This window comes from Argiope bruennichi, chromosome 2 (genome assembly GCF_947563725.1).
Source record: "Argiope bruennichi chromosome 2, qqArgBrue1.1, whole genome shotgun sequence".
NCBI classification, from domain to species: domain Eukaryota; kingdom Metazoa; phylum Arthropoda; class Arachnida; order Araneae; family Araneidae; genus Argiope; species Argiope bruennichi.
In genome coordinates, this window is record NC_079152.1 from 12,512,762 (window position 1) to 12,533,580 (window position 20,819).

At 31.5% G+C, this 20,819-nt stretch overlaps 1 protein-coding gene across 12 annotated transcripts in view; it reads right to left on the minus strand.

The window, feature by feature from the left end:
- The window catches only part of LOC129961867 (sodium channel protein para-like), a 340,223-nt gene that overhangs the window by 50,143 nt on the left and 269,261 nt on the right, over positions 1-20,819 (minus strand). For 9 of the 12 annotated variants that reach the window (XM_056075468.1, XM_056075474.1, XM_056075473.1 and 6 more), the window contains 3 exons: positions 20,591-20,687; positions 19,119-19,184; positions 12,122-12,405 (listed from right to left, as the gene is read on the minus strand). In XM_056075468.1, coding sequence (XP_055931443.1) covers positions 12,122-12,405; positions 19,119-19,184; positions 20,591-20,687 — 447 coding nt within the window. The remainder of the gene's footprint in view (positions 1-12,121; positions 12,406-19,118; positions 19,185-20,590; positions 20,688-20,819) is intronic. The other 3 variants (XM_056075475.1, XM_056075472.1, XM_056075477.1) reach the window with 1 other exon arrangement.

The following is a 20,819-nucleotide window of genomic DNA, read 5'->3' on the forward strand; positions in this document are numbered from 1 at the left end:
CTTCGTTGTACGGAATTGGCAAGTAACAATTTGAAAAAGGACTCTCTGGAACCATGACAGAACCTTCTTTATATGGAAATTGTAAGTAATAGTGTCTGTAACCCATGACGGAATCTTCGTTGCACGGAATTAGCAAGTAACAATGTGAAAATGGACGTCTCTGGAACCCATGACATAATCTTCGTTATATGGAATTGGCAAGTAAGAATGTGAAAATGGTTTCACAACTTTATTTGGCGATTACCATTACAGTAGCTGGAAATTCATCACAACTATAATTACCACAAAATAGTTTTCGAAGTTTACAATTTATATATCAGCTCTGAATGTATTTTTTTAATCTTAAATACTTGCATATATTAGAACTAGAATTTTGTAGAGACTGGGATGTTTTTACTCTCTAGATCAGTTTTAAAAAAAGTAGAATTGATAAGTAATTAAATCATCTGGCAAGTAACTATATATATATAAGGCAACGTCCGCCTGTGTGTGTTCTCTATAGACTAAAAACCCCTACTGGATAGATTTGTGGTGACGCTTTATAAGCGAGATAACAGCTACGAGACATGAGTAATTTCGTTTGTCTTGTGGTCATGTTATTCGGCTGCGAACCCAAACATTGCGAGTTCGGTCCTCGCAATCGCCAATAGTACAGATTTAATTAAAATTTTGCATATAGATGTATCCTTGACAGTTTCGTGATAATTAATTGAATTATTATCTTTTATTAGTTAAAAACTTGATTTTCCCCCCGCTTTTATAGTTCGCGTCTCTGCCTCGTATAACTCTACTTCTTTTGAAACGTCCATGAAAAAAGGCTGCTGCTTCGTTTCCCACGTGAATGAAGCAAGTCCTCTGACAACATGGAAAATTAGTCACGCACGCGCAGTATGTTTAATTGTTATCCCGCCTATAGAATTTTAGAGACCGAGCCTTCACCCCCCCCCCCAATAAGACAAGACTTAAAAAATGTTTTGCCTATTGCATTAAAAGAAAATATTTCCTTTTTTTAAGTCCTTTATGCACTGAAAACAATATTATTAATTAATCGATCTTAAGATTTGTTCTGAAGTAGTTCTGAATTAAATTAAAAACTTCTAGTCTAATTTTCAGAATCTATAAAGTTATGGAAAATTAAAATTTATCTTCCAGTATGAGCAGTCTATTATTTACATTCGAACGAGAGCATTAAATTTTATGAAATTTCTTAATGATCAGCATAATTGTGATGATTTTGCAGCCGTATATTTTTCTGCTATAATTTTTTTTCAATTTGATGGCATGTTAATTGTGATTCCTTATCATTTTCTCTTATTTTATTGGTTTGGATATCGTGGAGTTAATTTGAATAATTTTGAATTTTAAGTTGATATTCGTATTTTAATTAAAAAAATTCCAAGATTATGTGCGTTTAAAAATTTACACATTCAATTGTTTTGACTTAGGGAAAAGCTAGTAAGTACTTTCCCCAAGCATTTTGGGCATAAATTTAGAAAGAAATTCATCATTCACGAAGTAGGAGACATCTGATAGTTAATGTTCCCTCGAACTAACATCTAAATCAATGTGTTTATGTGATAAAACTTTTTTCTCCTCAGATGGTCATTTAAATATAATCAATTTCGAATTCGTTTTAGCATTCCAGTCTATTTGAGTCGGTCTTTGCAGTGAGACAGAATTCTTAATCATATTAGCTTTAATTTCTTCTAAAATTAATTTCAACTATGAAAGCATCACAAGGTTAAATTTTCTTTATGGACATGGCTTGATGAGGGCTTGAACTGATATATGACACTCATTTTTTGCTCTTCTTCTACAGTGGTAATAGCTGGATCTTGGAACTTAATTCAATTGGCCTTAGAGAAATACAGGGGTTCTCCAAAATAATGGCAAAGTCTCTTTGAAAACAGTGACTTCCATATGTAATAATATTGGACTAAATTAAATACATAAAAAGCAATTGTTGTTTTTTTGTTCTACACTGTTGCTTATAGTCTCAAGGGTGTGTGCGAGTGTATTGTACATCATTATCTACGTAATTTAGTTTGGGTGAAATTAAAATGACAGACTTCTCAGAGTTCCAAAGAGGGCAGATAATATCCTGTAGGTACTGCTACGCTCTGTGATGGCGCGGTGATCGACTGTACTCAAGAAGAAGAGGATAGATAGTGGGAGCCCATCTGGTTGATATATCGGTAATCACAATGACACAGTTGTTGGGGGTATCAATAGGCACCGTGTCGAAACTCATGACAGCATACAATGATTATGACAAAACAACATCTGCTAGAACGAATTGTGGAGGAAAAACTAAACTAACAACAAGAGACAGGCGGACATTAAGGATTATTGTGACCCCCAGAAGGAAGACCACTGCAGCAAAAGTGACTGCTGAGCTGAACGAATATCTTACAGAACCCAGTGTCGACCCATCTTTTCAAAGAGAATTGCATAAACAAAATATTTCGGGAAGATATGCGATTGCAACTCTCCTAGCGACAGATATAAATATGAAACGGCGAGTGGTGAAAGGACCATAAATCCTGGACTGCAGATCAATGGAAACATGGGCTGTTTTTCGATGCATCCAGTTTATCCCTATTCCATATCACGGGACGGGTTTACGTGGGCGAAATCTCACAGAAGCCTATAACCCAAACTGCCTCCTTTTTACAGTGACTCATGGGGGTGGTTCCGTAATGGTTTGGGGCCTATTGGGTTTGGAAGCCTACTCCATCTCGTGATTTGGAGTAGGATCCCTTGTCACCTTACATGGACAGATCACTGGAAATGACTATGTCACTCTTTTGGTTGACGGCACAGACATTGCTTCCATCTGGAGATTGCACTTATCAAGAGGCTCACTTCTAGTTTCGGGAGCATGAAGACTCAGTTCCATAGCTTCCGTGGCATACCCAGTCACCAGACTTGAGCCCCTGTGGTCTGTTTTGGAAGAAAGAGTGAGATCTCCTCCATCTGCATCTTTTCGGGAGTTTCTGAATGAAGAATAGTGCAACATTCTACTTAATATCATACAGAGCTTGTATATGTATATTTCAATGAGGATTCAAGCGGTTTTAACAGCCAAAGGTGCACCCACACCATATTAGGTGCAAAACACTTCTTTTTGTATAAGTTTTCCATTATTTTGGACAACCCCTGTATATAATCTTCCTGATTAAGAAGATTGCCAAATATTAAATAAAATAATGATGATTTCAAATCTTAATATTTTTTTTCAACCAAGAATTTTACAATTTTTACATGCATATGGTACGGCGAATAGGATTAATTGATTATTATTAATAATAATCTCGATAAGTATTAATAATAACCGATTCATCACATTAATTCTGACATATATACTATCTCGATAATTAAAATACAGTACTTAAGATTCGGTCATATTTTATACAAGAGCGTGATACAGTTATTTGATACTACAATCAGGATTTTTCTTTGTAAATCAATTAGAAATGTCTTCTTTTCATCAGTATTATAAGTGAATATAGATTAATAAAGTCGTAGTCAGCAAAAATATATACATAATTCGTTTTCATTGGTACAACATGTCTGAAATAGATCTATCCTTCCAAAAATAATTGTCACATTGGTTTTATCGAAAACTGTGGTGTGATATCTCAATTTTAAATGCGATTATTGCTATTGTTGCGCAAAGTGCTGGCACTTGTTGAATGCAATAACACTATTATTTTCTTTTCTTTAATCCGCTGATTAACCATCTATTGGTGTCCCATATAGGCACTTGGAAGCATTTTTTTGGAAAACTTACCTTTCGTCTGCATCTCGTCCAGAATACAGTCAGGGTAATTTTACTCTTTTTGCAATCTAGCTTGTTTAGGCGGTATATCTATTCCTTTATGATAACAAAAAAGACTCAAAATTAAATTGAACTTTGGAACGATGTATTTTATTACTCAATTTAGGAAACAAAATATTTTGAGATTTACGGTACAATTCACTACATCTGCAGTATTCATTACATTTTTGTTTATCACATTCTTGGCAGGACACAAGAAAAAAAATAAAATGAAAATGTTCAATGAACCGGAAAGCATTACTTTAAAATTCATAATCACTTAAAAGAAATTAATCCTCTATAGAATTAGAACTTTATATATATTTGATTTATTCTCTATAGAATTAGTACTTTATATATATTTGAATGTTATATAATTCAAATCATTGTGTCAAATGCGAATGCTATGAAATTCACTAAGGCTAAGTATTAATGTTTCATCTTAATCCTTTACCCAATTTCTTCATGAAATGCTGACAAATTCACTGTTTACTTCACCTAGGTCAATTTAATGAATCGATTTACTAAGTCGATATTCGACAATAAGTCTGAAACTTCTGATGGTGATGAATTTTGTTGTGCTGGCTTCATATTTAATAGTTGATTTTTAAATTTTCTCTTTTTTGACATGTTTAACTCCGAAAAAGAGATAGCATATCTTTATATAATATATTCACACCAATAGATAAATGTTTAAGTGCTAAAATACCAATAAGCCATTACATGTATATTAGAAATTGGAGGGAGGTTTGGCTTTCTACTTACTCCTGGTACTCTTTATTTAAATAGAGTTTTTAAACCAAAAATATTTCCTTGAACTTTTATCTTGTGGAGCAAATTTCAATATCGTGGATTATTATATTTTCGAAGACTTCTAAATTATAATTAATGTATGGATTTGTAAGGCTAAAGGATAAAGAAATGCTTTAGATATATATTTTCATTACATCATGTTTACAATGAAGTTCCTGAAATCCCTTCCTCTTAACTTCAGAGTGAAAACAGTTATAATTATAAAAATGGTATTTAGGTTAATATACTTTAAGGGGTTCGAATGTTTTCGACAAGATTCGAACGTATCGTTGTTGCTTCGAAGGCGATAAGAGATATGAGAATAAAATAAATTATTTTAAAACTGCAAATCATTATCGATTTAGTATGAAAAGATAGACTGCTCATTATGAAGATAACGCATACAATGCACTTTTGTAAAGCCACCAATAAAAAAAACTATAATATTCGCACTACTAACAACTTTATTGGCACTGCTTTCTGGGTATATATTGCACCTTGATGATGAAATATTTAGAGGTCCAGTATGTGCTCCTAGCAAATAAAATATGATCCAATGAGGCATGTATAGACAATACTTTTGTGGTTATAGCTGTCGAGATCCTAAAGTTAAGAAAGAAGAAAGAGGTCCAGGACTTTAATGCGAAATATCCTGTAAATTTTTATCATTGCAGAATTTTATTCAGATGCAAGACATATCTTACCTTGAATATTTAGCATTGCGTTGTTTTGTTAATCGAAAACAGTTTTGCTTCAGAGAATGAAGTCATGAGCTCCTTCAAAACATAACTACAAATCTTGCAACTCAGCCTAATAAAACTGAAGATCAATCTCAGATAAATTAGTTATCTTCTCTAAAATGTTTCTAAAACGTTTTCCAATTTTTTAGCATCGTATCTTTTTTTAATTCTTGATAATCCCATAGTTATGTTGATGTTAATATGATATTCGAGTGTGTATCCTAACAAAGGTCGATTCCAAGATGTTGAAGATTTATCTCAATAAGGCAGACTTTTATACTCTCCTAATTTGAATTTAGCAAGTTAAATTTGAATTGGATTGTTTATTTTATACAATTCATGAGCTAAAAAACAGATCTGTCTGATGCCTATATATGGTGTCGCAGTCTCGAAGAACAGCAGCTTAAATCTGAAATGCTTATTAATAAATTTAATATTAAGGCTAATTCACCAAAAACAAGTTCAATTTTCTGAAAGTAAGAAAATTACTTTTTGAATCTCAAATGCTGATTAATAAATTTCCCATTATCCTAAAGGTCAAAAGAATGTTTGAAAATTATCTGTGCACAATAGAGTTTAAGAAACGTAAAAAAGTCTTGAAAAGTTCAAAAGACCTTAGTTTATAAAGAAAACTTGTGCAAATGTAGCGGGTGTCCCATAAATTTGTAAATACTTTAAAAATTCATAAAAATTGAATGACTGGTTATATTTGAATGCGGTTTGCGAAACTATTATTCTCATGAAGGGGGATTCTTTTTGATACAGAAAAAAAAATTCAAAAATTTGTCAATAGAGGGAGCTGAACACAAGCAAATCAGTGGAAATATGCAAATTAAAGTCTTATGAAAGGCAGAGTGAACGATTGACACATCATTTCTAAAGGTTTGCATAAGGTTTTTATTAAGATGTTGACACTAGTGGATAAAGCACTATTAGTAAAGTTGTTTTATGTCAGCAACGAATCGGCTGCTGAAGCCTTGCGTAAGTTTAGGACCCAGAAAAGATTGAAGAAAGGTTCAGGTCCGATCACCCCTGCTGGACTTGTTTCCCTAGTACGCCGTTTCGAAGAAACTTTGTGTCATCGGCCACGCAGTGGTGTACCTCGTTTAACAACAGTCCGTACCCCCGATGTGTCTTCGCAAATGGACACGCTAAGGGAACAGTCTACAAGTGCAGTCAGTAGCGCACGAGAAGTGGCACGAATAACTGGTATACTAAAGACTTTATTGTACCGTATCCTTCATGGTGTATTGCAATTGTACCCATACAAATTGCAACCGCTATATCAGCTCTTGCCAAATGATACAGCTAAGAGAATGGAATTCTCAAATTGGGCTTTGGCGAAAATTGAAGATGATCCACGATGGCTGCTGAAAATATTGTGGACAGATGAGGCTCATTTTGCTTTGCATGGAGCAGTTAATACCCATAACTGTAGAATATGGGCATATGAGAATCCACATGCTTACACTGAGAAGCCCCTGCATTCACCACGGGTTACTGTTTGGTGTGGTTTCACTGCATCCATTATTGTAGGCCCTTTTTTCTTTGAAAAGCCCTGTAAAAAAGCAGGATGGAAGACATGTTCATTTAATGGAACAAGTTACTTGGAAATGTTACAAAAGGAAGTGATGCCGTCCTTATTGGAACACGATGTCCTTGACACAGTGACATTCATGCAAGACGGGGCACCTCCTCACATCGACACCGAAGTGAAGGCATTTTTGAGAAGAACTTTTGCTGAAGAACGGATAATCAGCCGTCACTTTACACATAAATGGCCCCCACGCTCACCAGATTTAACACCCCTTGATTTTTGGCCATGAGGTTACCTTAATTCTCGGGTGTACCACCATATACCAACTTCGTTAGTGCAGCTAAAGGAAGCCATTCGCCACGAAATCTCATGCATTCATCCGGATATGCTGTATGATGCAGTTACCAGTGTTGTCTCCCGTTTCCAAACTGTTATTTGTGGTGATGGCGGACACATAAAACAAGTACTGTAGTACTGGTGCGATACGCATGTAAACAATTGCTTGCATGCAAATAAAAGTATTTTGACCGTAGAATTGTATGTTTTGCTTGTGTTTAGCGCCCTCTATCGACAAATTTTGGAACTATTTTTTTTTGTATGAAAAAAAACCCTTCATGAGAATAACAGTTTCACAAACCGCATTACAATATACTCATTCCTTCAATTTTTATGAATTTTTAAAGTATTTACAAATTTATGTGACACCTGGTATAAGTTAAGGAATGGAACACTGCCTTATTAAATGTTTGTTTGCAAATATATTTTCCAACTTAAATTCAGGCCATATTTACAAAATAACTGTTTATTTTTGGACATATAACCAAAATAACTGAGATTTTACGGTAATCCAGTTTTTATCATGTTATTATCTATGTTCGAGCGTAATACAGCTCTGGAGCTCACTCCACACATATGGCAATTTGACACGTATACAAAGAATATCTCTAATGTAATTTTAAAGGGCGAATCCACAAAGCTCAAGGACTGCAGACCTTAGGAAGTACCTAACTAAGGTTAAACCGTTATAGCCTTTTCGGCCAATCCAGTTTTGAAGGATTTCCATCGAATGAGATAGCGCACCATTTAATGGATCACGAGGAAAAGTAAAAATACAACATACGCCTATATCACCTATATCAGCATTCTAAATTAGCACTGAAGCACGTAATTCATTTTTTAAAGATATATCATTTCAAAACTAGATGATTAATTTGTTATTGCTACTGTATTAGGAATACGAATAGGATTTTATTTTATATTCCTCTGTCAGGTTGCACAACATTGTATAATATTGTAAATTCAATATTATACAATATTGAAAATAATGTTTAATATGGTACATTGTTATAAAGAAATGCGCTACTCGATCTGTAAAATAATATAAATTTTGGTATGAACAATTTTCTAATCGGGCTATTAAGTTGCACAACATTCTATATTCAATGTTCAACAATATTATACAATATTGCAAATATTGTTAAATATTATACACCGTTATAATAAATGTACTATTCGGACTATAGGTCTGAAAATTGCGTGAGACTAGTCCAAATTAAATACGTAAAAAGTATGTAATGCAAGTTTAGTGCAGAATATTAATGTGCAGACTTAAATGATGCGATTACCATAATTATTCATAGATGCATAATTATAGTAATTATTCAATTATTCTAGTGATTATTCATTAGTAAGACTCAGTTGCTCTCGGTGAAAGGTAGCAAAATTTTTCACTTATTTTAATAATTGAAATGTAATAAGATTCGATTTTATTTATGGAAACGATACATTTGACTCAAGCATTGGAAGAAAGTCTATCTGTTGCTTCAAAAAATAATAAAGGCTTTCCAATATTTTTCATTGAGGATAAGCTGCAAGCATATTAAAAGAAAAATCCAGCAAAAACTATAAAATCATCGTGAAATTACTGCCACTTATACATTCCAGAAAAGAAATTATTGAAGCAAATAAAATAGCGAATGTGTAATGATAACGAATACAGAATAAGCAATTATTTTGGATTTCAACAATTAACGATGGAAATTGCCCTATCTTCACCTATTCTTGCTCTTGGCATAAAAGATTTATTTCTAAGAATACTGCCACAAAATTAGAAATAATCTTTAGAGAAATAATTGTTGGACGGCTATAAATTTTTACACTGATTATCATTTCTTCTCGTTGCGATTATCATAGCTAAAAATTTAAATGATGTAAAAAAAGAACAAGAAAAATGTTTCGCAATATTACATCTTGAAAATTGAATCAGTAATTATTTTTAGGAAGAAGGATTTGTTGAAGAAAATGGGAAGAAAATTAAGTACCTAATTGTCAGAATAGCTGCAGAAAAGAAAGTTGAAAAAAAATTACTTCTCAAGAAATTGTTTTTTTTTTAAATGGTTATAAAAATGCTTCATTTCGTTAAAATTATATAATTTCACATAAAAGTAGATTTAACAGTAAATTGTACATAGTGTCATTATAAAATAAAACCTATATGATGTATAATCAAATCAAGCCTTAAATTCTTATATGAAACGAATCAAACGTGTGAAAAATCATTTAAAAAGAAATGCCTGAATTGCTGTAGAGTTTTATTTTCCTTTCGTTCTTAGAACAGATTTTTTACCATTTATTACAAAACGGCGATTTTTTTTTTGTTCGTTATGTAATAATATAAACATTAAAAGAATAATTTGTAAAAGATTTGGAAGTCTTAGCCTCATGAATTCAGGGTTATGAATAGCATATATCAATAATTATTCTTTTCTCTCTATTTAAAAATTTTATTTGATATCGAAAAGGTAAGATGTCCTTCGAGATATCGCATGAATTTTATTCAAAATAAGAGCAAATATAATAATTCTTGCTTATTTAAGTGGCCAAAAATTTTAAAACAGTATCAGTAACTTTCGATGAATCTTATTTTAAGTTTAAAAAAGCTATGTGATCTATAAATGGATGAATTTTTATTATTAAAATTCACCCATTATTTACCATTTTCTTTCCTATTTTGTATTTTAACAAAAAAAAATGAAAATCGGAGAATACTTTTGATTTGCAAAGGCAGGAAATAGAGCATAAATTATATTAATAATATTATGTAAAAGAGGAAGAACATTTATTTAAAAAAGGTTAATCTAAATGTATTTGCTTATTAACTTCATGAAGTTTTTTTATATATGTTTTTATCGGCCAACTGTTGATTATTAATTATTATGAATACTCTATTTAGAATTTCTACAAAATTGTATTGATAAAAGTTAAATTACAAACAATTTAGTTATACGTTGGAACTTTTTAATTACTAATCTTTTAGAATGATTCATTTCTTTGTTTTAATTTAAGATGCATAGAATAGAAAAAAAAAAGATGTTTAATAAAATTTAAAAAAAATTAGTAAAATTTAAAAAATAATATTTAATAAATTTATAATCGATCAATGTTTATTTGTTAATTGTTGCACATATGATAGTTATATTTTGAATTGATTATTTTAGAAAATTTAGATTCAAATTAACTATTACACTAGATTACATTGTTCATACTTAAAGAATAAGCTTTTATAAGCGATTCAGTATGGGAATTTTATTTTTCTATAATTAAAAATAGATTCTTTCTTTGGCACTATCAAAGAAAGAAGAAGTATTCATAGCCAACCAATAAACTAAATTTTGGATGAAAAGATTTTAATTAGCTCAGTCTGGGAATTCTTGTTTTTCGAAAAAGGAAAAAAAGTGCATTCGTCAGAGATTTAGAAAAAAGAATGGGAAAAGCATTTCTGGCTAATTAACTATACTCTTGACTAAAAATTTTTAATAGTCTCAGTATTGGGATTTCCCTGTTGTCGGAAAAAATGAAAAATCAATACATTCGGAATTACTCAGAAAAGAATAAAAAAGTATTTATTACTTAATAACTATTCATGGCCAAAATTTTGTTATTCGGCTTAATTATAGAATATCTTAGTTCTCGAAGAGTTAGAAGAAAAAGGAAAGAAAAATTGCTAATTAACAGATTTTCTGACTAAAAGATTTTAATCGACTTAGTCTGAGAACTTCAATGTTTCTTCTTCCAAATATGAAAAGTAATTTCTCTCGTAAGCAATTAGGAAAATGACTCACTGCTAATAATTCTTTTTGACTAAAAGTTTTTTTCCCGGCTCAGTTGAAAAATAACAAGTTCATTCATGAGCGTTAATTAAACTAAAGAAAAAGCTTCCATAGGTTGAGAATTATTCGGTTTTTTTTTTCAAACATAAAAAGTAATTTCTTTTATAAGCGCTTATGAAAAGAGAGGAAAAGCATTTATTGCTATTCATTCTTTTTTATTAAAGTAGTTCTTAGTAGTAATTCTTAGTAGTTCTTAGTAGTTAGTAGAGCTGAAAAACGCTCAGTAGAAAAATAACAAGAAAGTTCATTCGTGAGCGTTAGTTAAAACAAAGGAAAAAATTTCTATAGTTTTTTTTTTAAATAGGTTAAGCCTAAAATGTCTTCTTTTTCGAGGAATGAAAAGCAAGTTCATTCGTGAGCGCTTAGTAAAGGAAAGAAAAAGCGCAAAGCAGCTGTTACACAAAAAAGATTATCCTCTTTGCTTTCATTTAACCCTTTCAGCGAGTGAAGTAATATATTTTTTCTTCGCGAAAATTATGTTAGCCTCTTTCGCTGCAATAATAAATTAAATTTGTAATGCAATTAAAATTATGTGTGGCATATTTAAACATGTAAAATTTGTATAATATCGAGAAATTAAAAAAAATGTCCTGGTTTTCTTTCTAATGTTGTAATGCAGAGGTTAACTCAAAGTAAACTATGTTTAATTGAAAATTTTCAGAATTCGAAGCGTTCGAACGGGCTGTTGAAGGTGTTAAATGGTGTTTAACCATTTAACTCCTTCAATAGCACGTTTTAACCCAAAGGAGGATTGCATCTATTGCCATCTGGTATTTTTATTAGACATTGGGAATAATTTTATTGATAAATCCTTCATTAGAAAATTTGTAAAACAAATGTAGAGGTATATTCGAATGGAAGTTACGACCCCTGAAAGGGTTAAGGACGTGATAATATGGAATGATTTCTGATTCGATATGCCTGCTTAGATTCGAAAGAAGCCAAAGGACTTTTGTTAGCTTAGCAAGCAAAGTAAAAGAATGAGAGGGGCAGATGACAGCGGAAGGAAGGTCTTTATTTCAATCTGCCCCTCTGGCCTAATCTCCTTTTCTGTGGCACTTACATAATTTCCGTTTTTGAGGAAAGCTTCGAAAGACGGGTCCATGTCGTGATGGTCCATAGCCATAAATAGGGTATTCACGACAATGCACAGAGTGATGAAGAGTTCCATAAAGGGATCAAAGACGATGATAGAACAAAACTCCTGGAAATAAATCCAACAAGTACAGCAGTCCCAAACGCAGCAGACGTCAATGCACTTTATACACTGCGCCAAACACCTTTCCTTAAACTTGGGCTTCTCCTCTTCCTCCTCCTCTCTCTCTGTTGGAAAATAATAGACGGACACTGAATAATGTTTAAGTATGGCCGCTGAGTAGCCTGTGGTAGGGGTTTGTCTACTCTATTGTTGACACACCACACACACCACAAACTACGGTTGCCATGCGCAAGACAGGGGAGCTATAGTACAACCAAAAACAAAAACACACTACAGTTTGTCATCAGAAAAAGAAACACTAGCAACTAAGAAAAGCCAAAATGCAACATACGGAACAGCCTCGCATCTAAGCACTTTCACAATGAGGCGAATATAGAGGGGGAAGAATCATGTAAATACAGTCATTAAAATACAACATTTCATTATACAAATAAAATACTTTACAAAATTCCAGTGCTCCTTTATATATGTCAACTTGATACTTTTACATATCTGCTACAAAATATCAACCTGATATTTTACATCAGATATGCAAAAGTATCAGGTGCCCAAAATTGGCATAGATTAAGAACATCAAGTTTTGGAATCGACTAATACTGATCGAGGTAGGCTAGTTCTCTGGCCGGCCTAGTTAGCAACGTTATAGCATATATGGTTTCTTAAAACTTCCCTCTTCAGAAAATACTATCCTTTACTTCATATAATGACACACATATCACTTAAAAATCTCCACCTTATCTTATACTAACTATATCAAAAAGTCCTTCCTTTCCTCTTATCATCCACTTGTCAGTCACTGTCAAAATTATGGACATTGGCACATCGTGATCGTCTTCTGAAGAAAGGAATCCGAGTGAAATCATATTCGTATTAGAATAATCTACTAATTTCGGGTGGGGGAGTCACGGTGGCCTGGTAGTAAGATCTCGCCTTCGGAACTGTAGGGTTTCAGGTTCGAGACCCAATTCCACCGAAGAACCATCGTATAAGCGAGTCTGGTGTACGTTAAACCGTTAGGCCAAACGTCCTCCCTCTAGTGTGATGTCGTCCTCGTCATCTGATTGAGGTTCAAAATTACGAGGTACGTTTCAAAATAGCCTTAGTGGTGCTTTAAAACGGGACGTTAATATCACAAACTAAACTAAACTACTAGTTTCGGTGCAAGTGCGAGAAGAGTCATCCATCGAGTACCTAGTTTCATTCCAACAGGAAAAGAACCGGTTACTGGTTGTATCAGATACAAATGTTTCAATGAAAGAATCAAGAACAAAAGTATTCGATACAATCGAGTATCAATATCAACATATGCCTGATACAGCAAAATCAGTTATCATCCTACTTCTATGAAGCAGTTGCGATGAGGATATTTAAAAATAAAACGGCATTCATAGATTACTCTAAATTAAACCTAATTGCCATTAGAAGGTTAAAGGAAAAAAACATTTGAAATAAATTAATGGAATTCGAATCTCTAATCCAAGGGTCCTCAAAATGCAGATTTGGTACCCTATGCGGTTATTTCTTGTAATTTAGTAAATAATATTCGTACATTTAAATAAAATATAAGGAAATAAATTCCTTCAATATTTCTTCCGAATTGTTCGCACATCTCACTATTCAACTTTAGATCTAAACCATTACTCTTGATGATAATAATCAATTAATAATAATAATAAATTATTGATAATAATAAATAAACCCTCCAAATCGTAAATTAAGCCACTGATAGTAGTCTGCTTAAAATTTGTTCGTATAGACCTTAATAAGGATGTAATACCCCGATACAAAATGGTTGAATTTCCGGCAAGGCCGTCAACTTAACGAGCACTCAGATTTTTATTTTCAGAGCTCTGCGCCCAAACTTTATGAAAAAGTGAAGAAAACGGAATATTCGTTTTGGACATCTTTCGATGAATAAGTTGACACTAAAATTTGACACAAAATGGAAAATTCCAAATTTTATTCATATGAGCAATTAAGTTTTTGAGTTATCTCTTTTATATGCATGCAAATGAGCAGATGGACAGGGGTCAAGATCTTAATGATTTCGATCAAAGCATGAAGCGACCCTACCACTTTCATGCTAAAACTGTTCACAAAATATTATCCATAACCCTTCGCATTCGTAGATATAATATTTACTTGCTTTTGAACAGACACACGTATGTCCTGTGAATGGATTTCGTTCAAAATTTGGCTTAAAGACCACATACCAAATTTCATTTGTCTAGCCCAAAGAATTTTCGAATTAACGTGTTCACAGACAGACAGATTTCGTTTTTGAAATAAGCATGATGAGAAAGGAATTTTCATAAATTAACAGCGCATATATAAAGGAGCAAAAGAATAATGAAACAAAAAGACATATACTTCATTTCAATTTAAAATAAAATTTCAAATGACAAACAACAATGATCCATATTTATCGAAATGCGCAAAAAGTTTTTTATAACTTTAAATTCGAATATTAACATCTCATACCCGAACATCACCGAGTCATTAAATGACAGCTTCTCAAATTAAATAAGCTGAAATTAAATCATTCAAAGAAGTTATAATTTGATTTAAAAAATTATGCATAATCCATAAACAGCTCAAATATTCTATGGATTCTTATACTGAAACAGTAAAACAGCACACTCCTAAAGCGAAAGCGTCATCGAATCAGATGATATAAAAGTACAAAAATTAAGAAGTAAACTATAAAGATCACATGCCATTCTGGCAATTATTTCATCATTATTTATTATCATCATTATTTAATTAATAATCATAAATTTTAGTTGTGCTGCAAATTAATAAATTCTATAAAAATGCTCTATAAGCATATTGGTAAAAGTTGAAGTTCTATCACATTCAAAAAAGCATAGTTTTTATATGTGAAAGAGAAATAAAACACCTATATTCTTTAATATTTTATTTTTGGAAACCGTCATGTCCCGGTTAATATTGAATTAACCAATCTAATATCATGTACTACTTTAATCGCATACAAATATAATTATATTGTATTATATTAGAATATTTTTATAACAGATAAATATGGATTCTAAAAATTCATCACATTTCAACAATATATATTACTACATATATAATATTTCACTTCAAAAATGACATAAATGCAATAACCATCATTCAAATTCAATATCACTTAAATAAAATTATTATAAAACAAAAAAAATTAAATAAATAACCCACAAATTTTGAAATGTATTACGATACTTCAAAAATATAAATTATGTTATTAATGAATGGGTTGATACAAATTAAACACGAGATTTTTAATACACAGTGTATAAAAATCAAACTGGGACACAATCAAATTTTGCATATATACTCGCACAGCATCTTATTTTGATTTCAGATGAAAATAATAGTTTATATTTTGTTTGATAAAACTTGGAGAAATGAAGGGAAATATGACACGTTTATTCCAAATAGATAAAAAGTACTGTAACGCCCTTTCTTTTTTGAAGAAATGAAAAGTTATTAAATTTGCGCGCGCTACTGCTATCAGGTACATTGGCTATTTTCTTCATTCATCTCAGTCTTTGGCCACATTCCTTTTGCTTTGCATTTCCGTTGATACTTCACTGCAATATTTTAGATTGCACTTGCTCTTTTACTGCAAAAATCCAGGTTTCACTACAAAATTCTAGGTTCTACTCTCTTTCACTGCAAAGATGCAGTTACACTGTCTTTCCTGCAAAAATCTAAGTTTCAGTGCAAAATCTAGGTTCTTTTATTGTAGACATCTAGGCTCACTGCTATTTCGCTGCAGAAATCCTGTTTCAGTGCTCTTTGACAGAGAAAATCCAGTTTCACTGCTCTTTCAAGGCAAAAATCCAGCTTCACTGCTCTTTCACAACAAAAATCTAGATTTCACTTGTCTTTCACTACAAAAAGTTAGGTTCCGATGCTCTTTCACAGAAAAAAAAATCTAGGTTTAACTGCTCTTTCACTGGAAAAAGTTAGGTCCCGCTATTCTTTCACTGCAAAAATCTAGGTCCACTAATCTTTTATAGTAAAACTCCAGGTTCAACACTCTTTCATAGCAAAATTCCAGGTTTCACTGTTATTTCGGAGCAAAAATATAGGTTTCCCAGCTTTTCAAAATGCAGAATCCTTCGCCGAAGATTTGAAGATCTCGTCAGGTACGATCTAGATAGCAAAATCAATTCTACAATCACTAAAATCGTAGTTTAATGGAAAATTGCCTTCTGTGCTCCTTATATAGGCATGGGAATTGCGAGTATGAACATTTTAAGCAAATAATCAGCCTTACACCACTAATTCATCTCTATCGATAAAAATGTGAATTTTTATTATTATATTCTTCTGAAATTGCAATTACAAACTCTGGAAAGTATTAATACAAAATTTGATTGTGGTTCAATTGTAGTTTTTGTAGAAACTGAGCATATCTTGTTTAATATGCATAGTTTTCTATTACTCCTATATTCATGTAAGAACATGTATAACACTAATAAAACAAATTTCAGTGATATTTTCTATTGATTGGTGCAGTGATGTAATTGTGCCTAACTACTTGTTTCTACGTGAACATACTAAAAACCTTTTTCTATTTCATACTGAGGAGGTGAACTTTGCTTTCTTCAGCTTAAGGCGGCCTAACATTAAACAATATGACTAATCAGGTGTTTAACTAACAGAACTATCACACTTAATTCTTCTTTTTTTTTAAGCTCGATAACACAATCCCATGCACAGGAGAAGGAATAGTATTTTTGTCTACACTGTTTAACCCTCTCACTACGGCAGTCTATTCCGCTGAAGTAACTTCACTAAATGGGGCAGATTGCATACGAGTATGCCGCTTAAGCTTGAATAGCGGTTTCACTTCTGAGCACTCTGTTGGAGAGAGATTCTTGACCTGCTTGTTTTCAAGCTATTGTGTGTATATTAGAAATATTGTGAAAAACAGAAAGAATCTTATTTCCACTTGTGGGTGATGTATATAAGAAATCAGATTTTTATACACGATAATATATTGCGTCAATTGTTGCTCCAATTTGAGTTTGAGGTTACGTTTCCCAGTACCTAAAACCCCATCTACCTGTCACATAAAATCTATTTTGAAAAGAAAGTGTGTAGTTCGTTTTTGATGAAAATTTGATGATCCTAGAATATATCGGTCTGTATAGATTTGTTTTTTTAATAAGGGACTCGGAGTTTTAAAATTTTAGAAACCCTTAATCTAAAATATTTAAATAAAACGATAGATAACACAAAGAAACTGTATAAAAATTTATATTAAGTAATTATTTCAGCAATACATTTGTTGAGTCAATAAATATATTGCTGAAATAATTACTTAATACAATATAAAAATAATTATTCACTTCATTTAAAGTACTTTTTTAGAAGAAGTGCATATAATCCTATATCTTTCATTTTAGAAAGTAGCTGTCAGCTAATATTTGGAGTGGAGCTCCTTCATATAGACGATACATGCAATCTCTTATATTGATAACTGGGGTGATCATACAACTTAGAATCAATGGCTATTTAGTGGATTTCGGATGCATTGTTTTTAACTGCGTCTATGTATGTATAGCTTGCTATGGGAAATTGATCCATGTCTAATTCAATAAAAAAATTATTTATGATATAATATTTAATATAAAATTTATTATAAGATTTTTTGATTTAAAAAAAACTATAGCATTTGGAGACGGATGCTAATTATAAAACTGTGTCTAATTATCAATGCTTTTCTGCTTTTCAAAGCATCAATGTATCCTTTACTCGAATTTTATTAAACTTAGCATTTTTATGTGATCGAACCTAAATGTATCCTTTATGTATTCGAATTTTATTAAACTTAGAATGTTTGTGTGATCAAACATAGATGTATCCTTTATGTATTCGAATTTTATTAAAATGTGTATGTGATAAAACATAAATGCATCCTTTATGTATCTGAGTTTTATCAAACATTGCATTTTATTCAATCAAGCATCAATGTACCTTTTATGTATTCGAATTCTATCAAACATTGTATTTTATGTAATCAAGCATCAATGTGCCCTTTATGTATCCGAATTTTAGTCAAACATTGCATTTCATGTAATCAAGCATCAATGTGCCCTTTATGTATCCGAATTTTAGTCAAACTTTACATTTTTATATGATCAAGCATCAATATGACTATGTATTCGAATTGTATCAAACATTGCATTTTTATGGGATCCAGCATCAATGTCCCTTTATATATCCGAATTTTAGTTGAAATTTGCATTTTATGTAATCATTTGCATTTATGTAAAGTATCAATGTGCCCTTCATGTATCCGAATTTTATCAAACTTTGCATTTTTATATGATTAAGCATCAATGTGACTATGTATGCGAATTTTATCAAACTTTGCATTTTTATATGATTAAGCATCAATGTGACTATGTATGCGAATTTTATCAAACTTTGTATTTTTATATGACTAAGCATCAATGTGACTATGTATGCGAATTTTATCAAACTTTGTATTTTTATGTGGTGTAGCACCAATGTACCCTTTAGGTATATAAATTTTTATCAAACTTTGCATTTTTATATGACCAACAAATGATTTCAATTGGATATAACACATTTTAAAATACATTTTAACATTTAATAAACATGCATAGCACTAACGCTCTCCTTCAACCATGCTCAGCATTCAACTAAATTTCTCTATCTTCAAACATCAATTCTGATTCAAGTATCTCTACATTTCAAGCAAAATGCAACTAGTAAATAGTGAGGAATTGCAACTCAAACAGTTCTACGTAGGAGTACTGATATCTCGAATAAGCAGGCTGTAATATAACGTTATAACTACCTCGTTCGCTTGCTTTGCTCTGTCTCCCGGCCGCTTGCTCGATGATGTCGTTAAGCACCATAACATCTGTTGAAAAAACAACAACAAAGGATTACTTTTATGGCATCGATAGCATTCCTTCATTCGTATTTAGAATAGTATATGACATCCAGAATTGAAACAAATAAGCATTTTGAAGGCACACAATATCAACAAAATTCGATCATTAGAATTCAAATTCTCATACAATATTCAAGGGTCAAAACGAACAATTGCTTTTAGAGCTCATAATATGCTTATCTTCTTTCTCCACATTTTTTGAAATGAACTCTTTTTCAAATATGAATAATTGATTCTTCTAACGACATCTGAGATGTACTTTTCCTATATTATTATTACCGTAATTTCCTGCATATAATCAACGGATTATGTATTAAAAAAACATGAAAATCGTCACTGCAGATAATATTTTCTGGACATGAGAAATATCGATCGCCTATCATCAGCCATAAAAATTTAAATATGCTTTGTTTTATTAAAAATGTATTTATGTTATTTCCATCTTAAATAAAAATAGATTGTTACGCTAAACGAATTGCTGTATAATCCGCAGAAAATGACAAGATATTTTACGATATTTCTACAATGTTATTCGACATTTTGAATTTCGAGTCATATCGTAACGATATCGCAAAATTGTTGTTGGATCTTCTGTGAGAGTAAGGATAACTTTATATATTCTGTATATACAATACTTGCAATATTATAGAATATTGTACAACAGCAGTACATAATATATAATGTATGATGTACAAAAAATAACATCGCAGAAAGATTACATATATAATTTTTCTGATGTATTACGCGTCCTTTATAAATATCAAAAAATAACTTTTCTGTTTTTAGGCATCTACAAATAAAACTTATGAACGAACTGAAATCAGATTTCAGGCATAGATTATGAAAGGTATGGTTTCCAATAAAAACAATTTTAGTTCAAGTTGTAGTAATTTGTGCACAGGAAAAAAAAATAGTATGCAGAAACTATTTCACATGGTCCTGGGAATCCTAATGCTATTTAGTAAAATACTATTATTTTTAAGTACCATATTATCCGAGTTGCATAAAGATATCTTGAAATTTTGAAAAATACTTCACATAATTTTTTAATTTATGTGCAGTCAATTCATTTCGTTTTTTAGTTGAAAATACCTCCAAACAGGGAATGCTATTTTACGTCACACTGTATTCACAATGGACGGGCAATATTTCAGAAAAAATATATATGTATAATTTTCTATCATTATTTATTATACTTTACATCCTTACTTATTATACTTTATGTCATTATTATATTTTACGTCATTACTTATTATACTTTACATCATTATTTGTTATACTTCATTTATTATAGAGCATACAAAATATATATGAACACGAAAGTTTAATTGCTATTTCAATCATTTCATGTTTTAAATGGTAAAATTTTTTACCTTTTATATCAAGCCTCTTCCTCGGATCTCCAGGTTCCACGAAAGGATTGTCGGGTTGCTTATGTTTTGGAATCATATAATCGTCACCCTCCATATCCTGAAAAGGTATAAGTTACATCATGCAAAGAAAACAAACCAAAGTTGTATTCAAATCTTGCAGTCTTTTCACACATTTTTTTTAGCCTAATGTTGGATTATAACTATCTGATTCCCACTGAAATCCACTAAA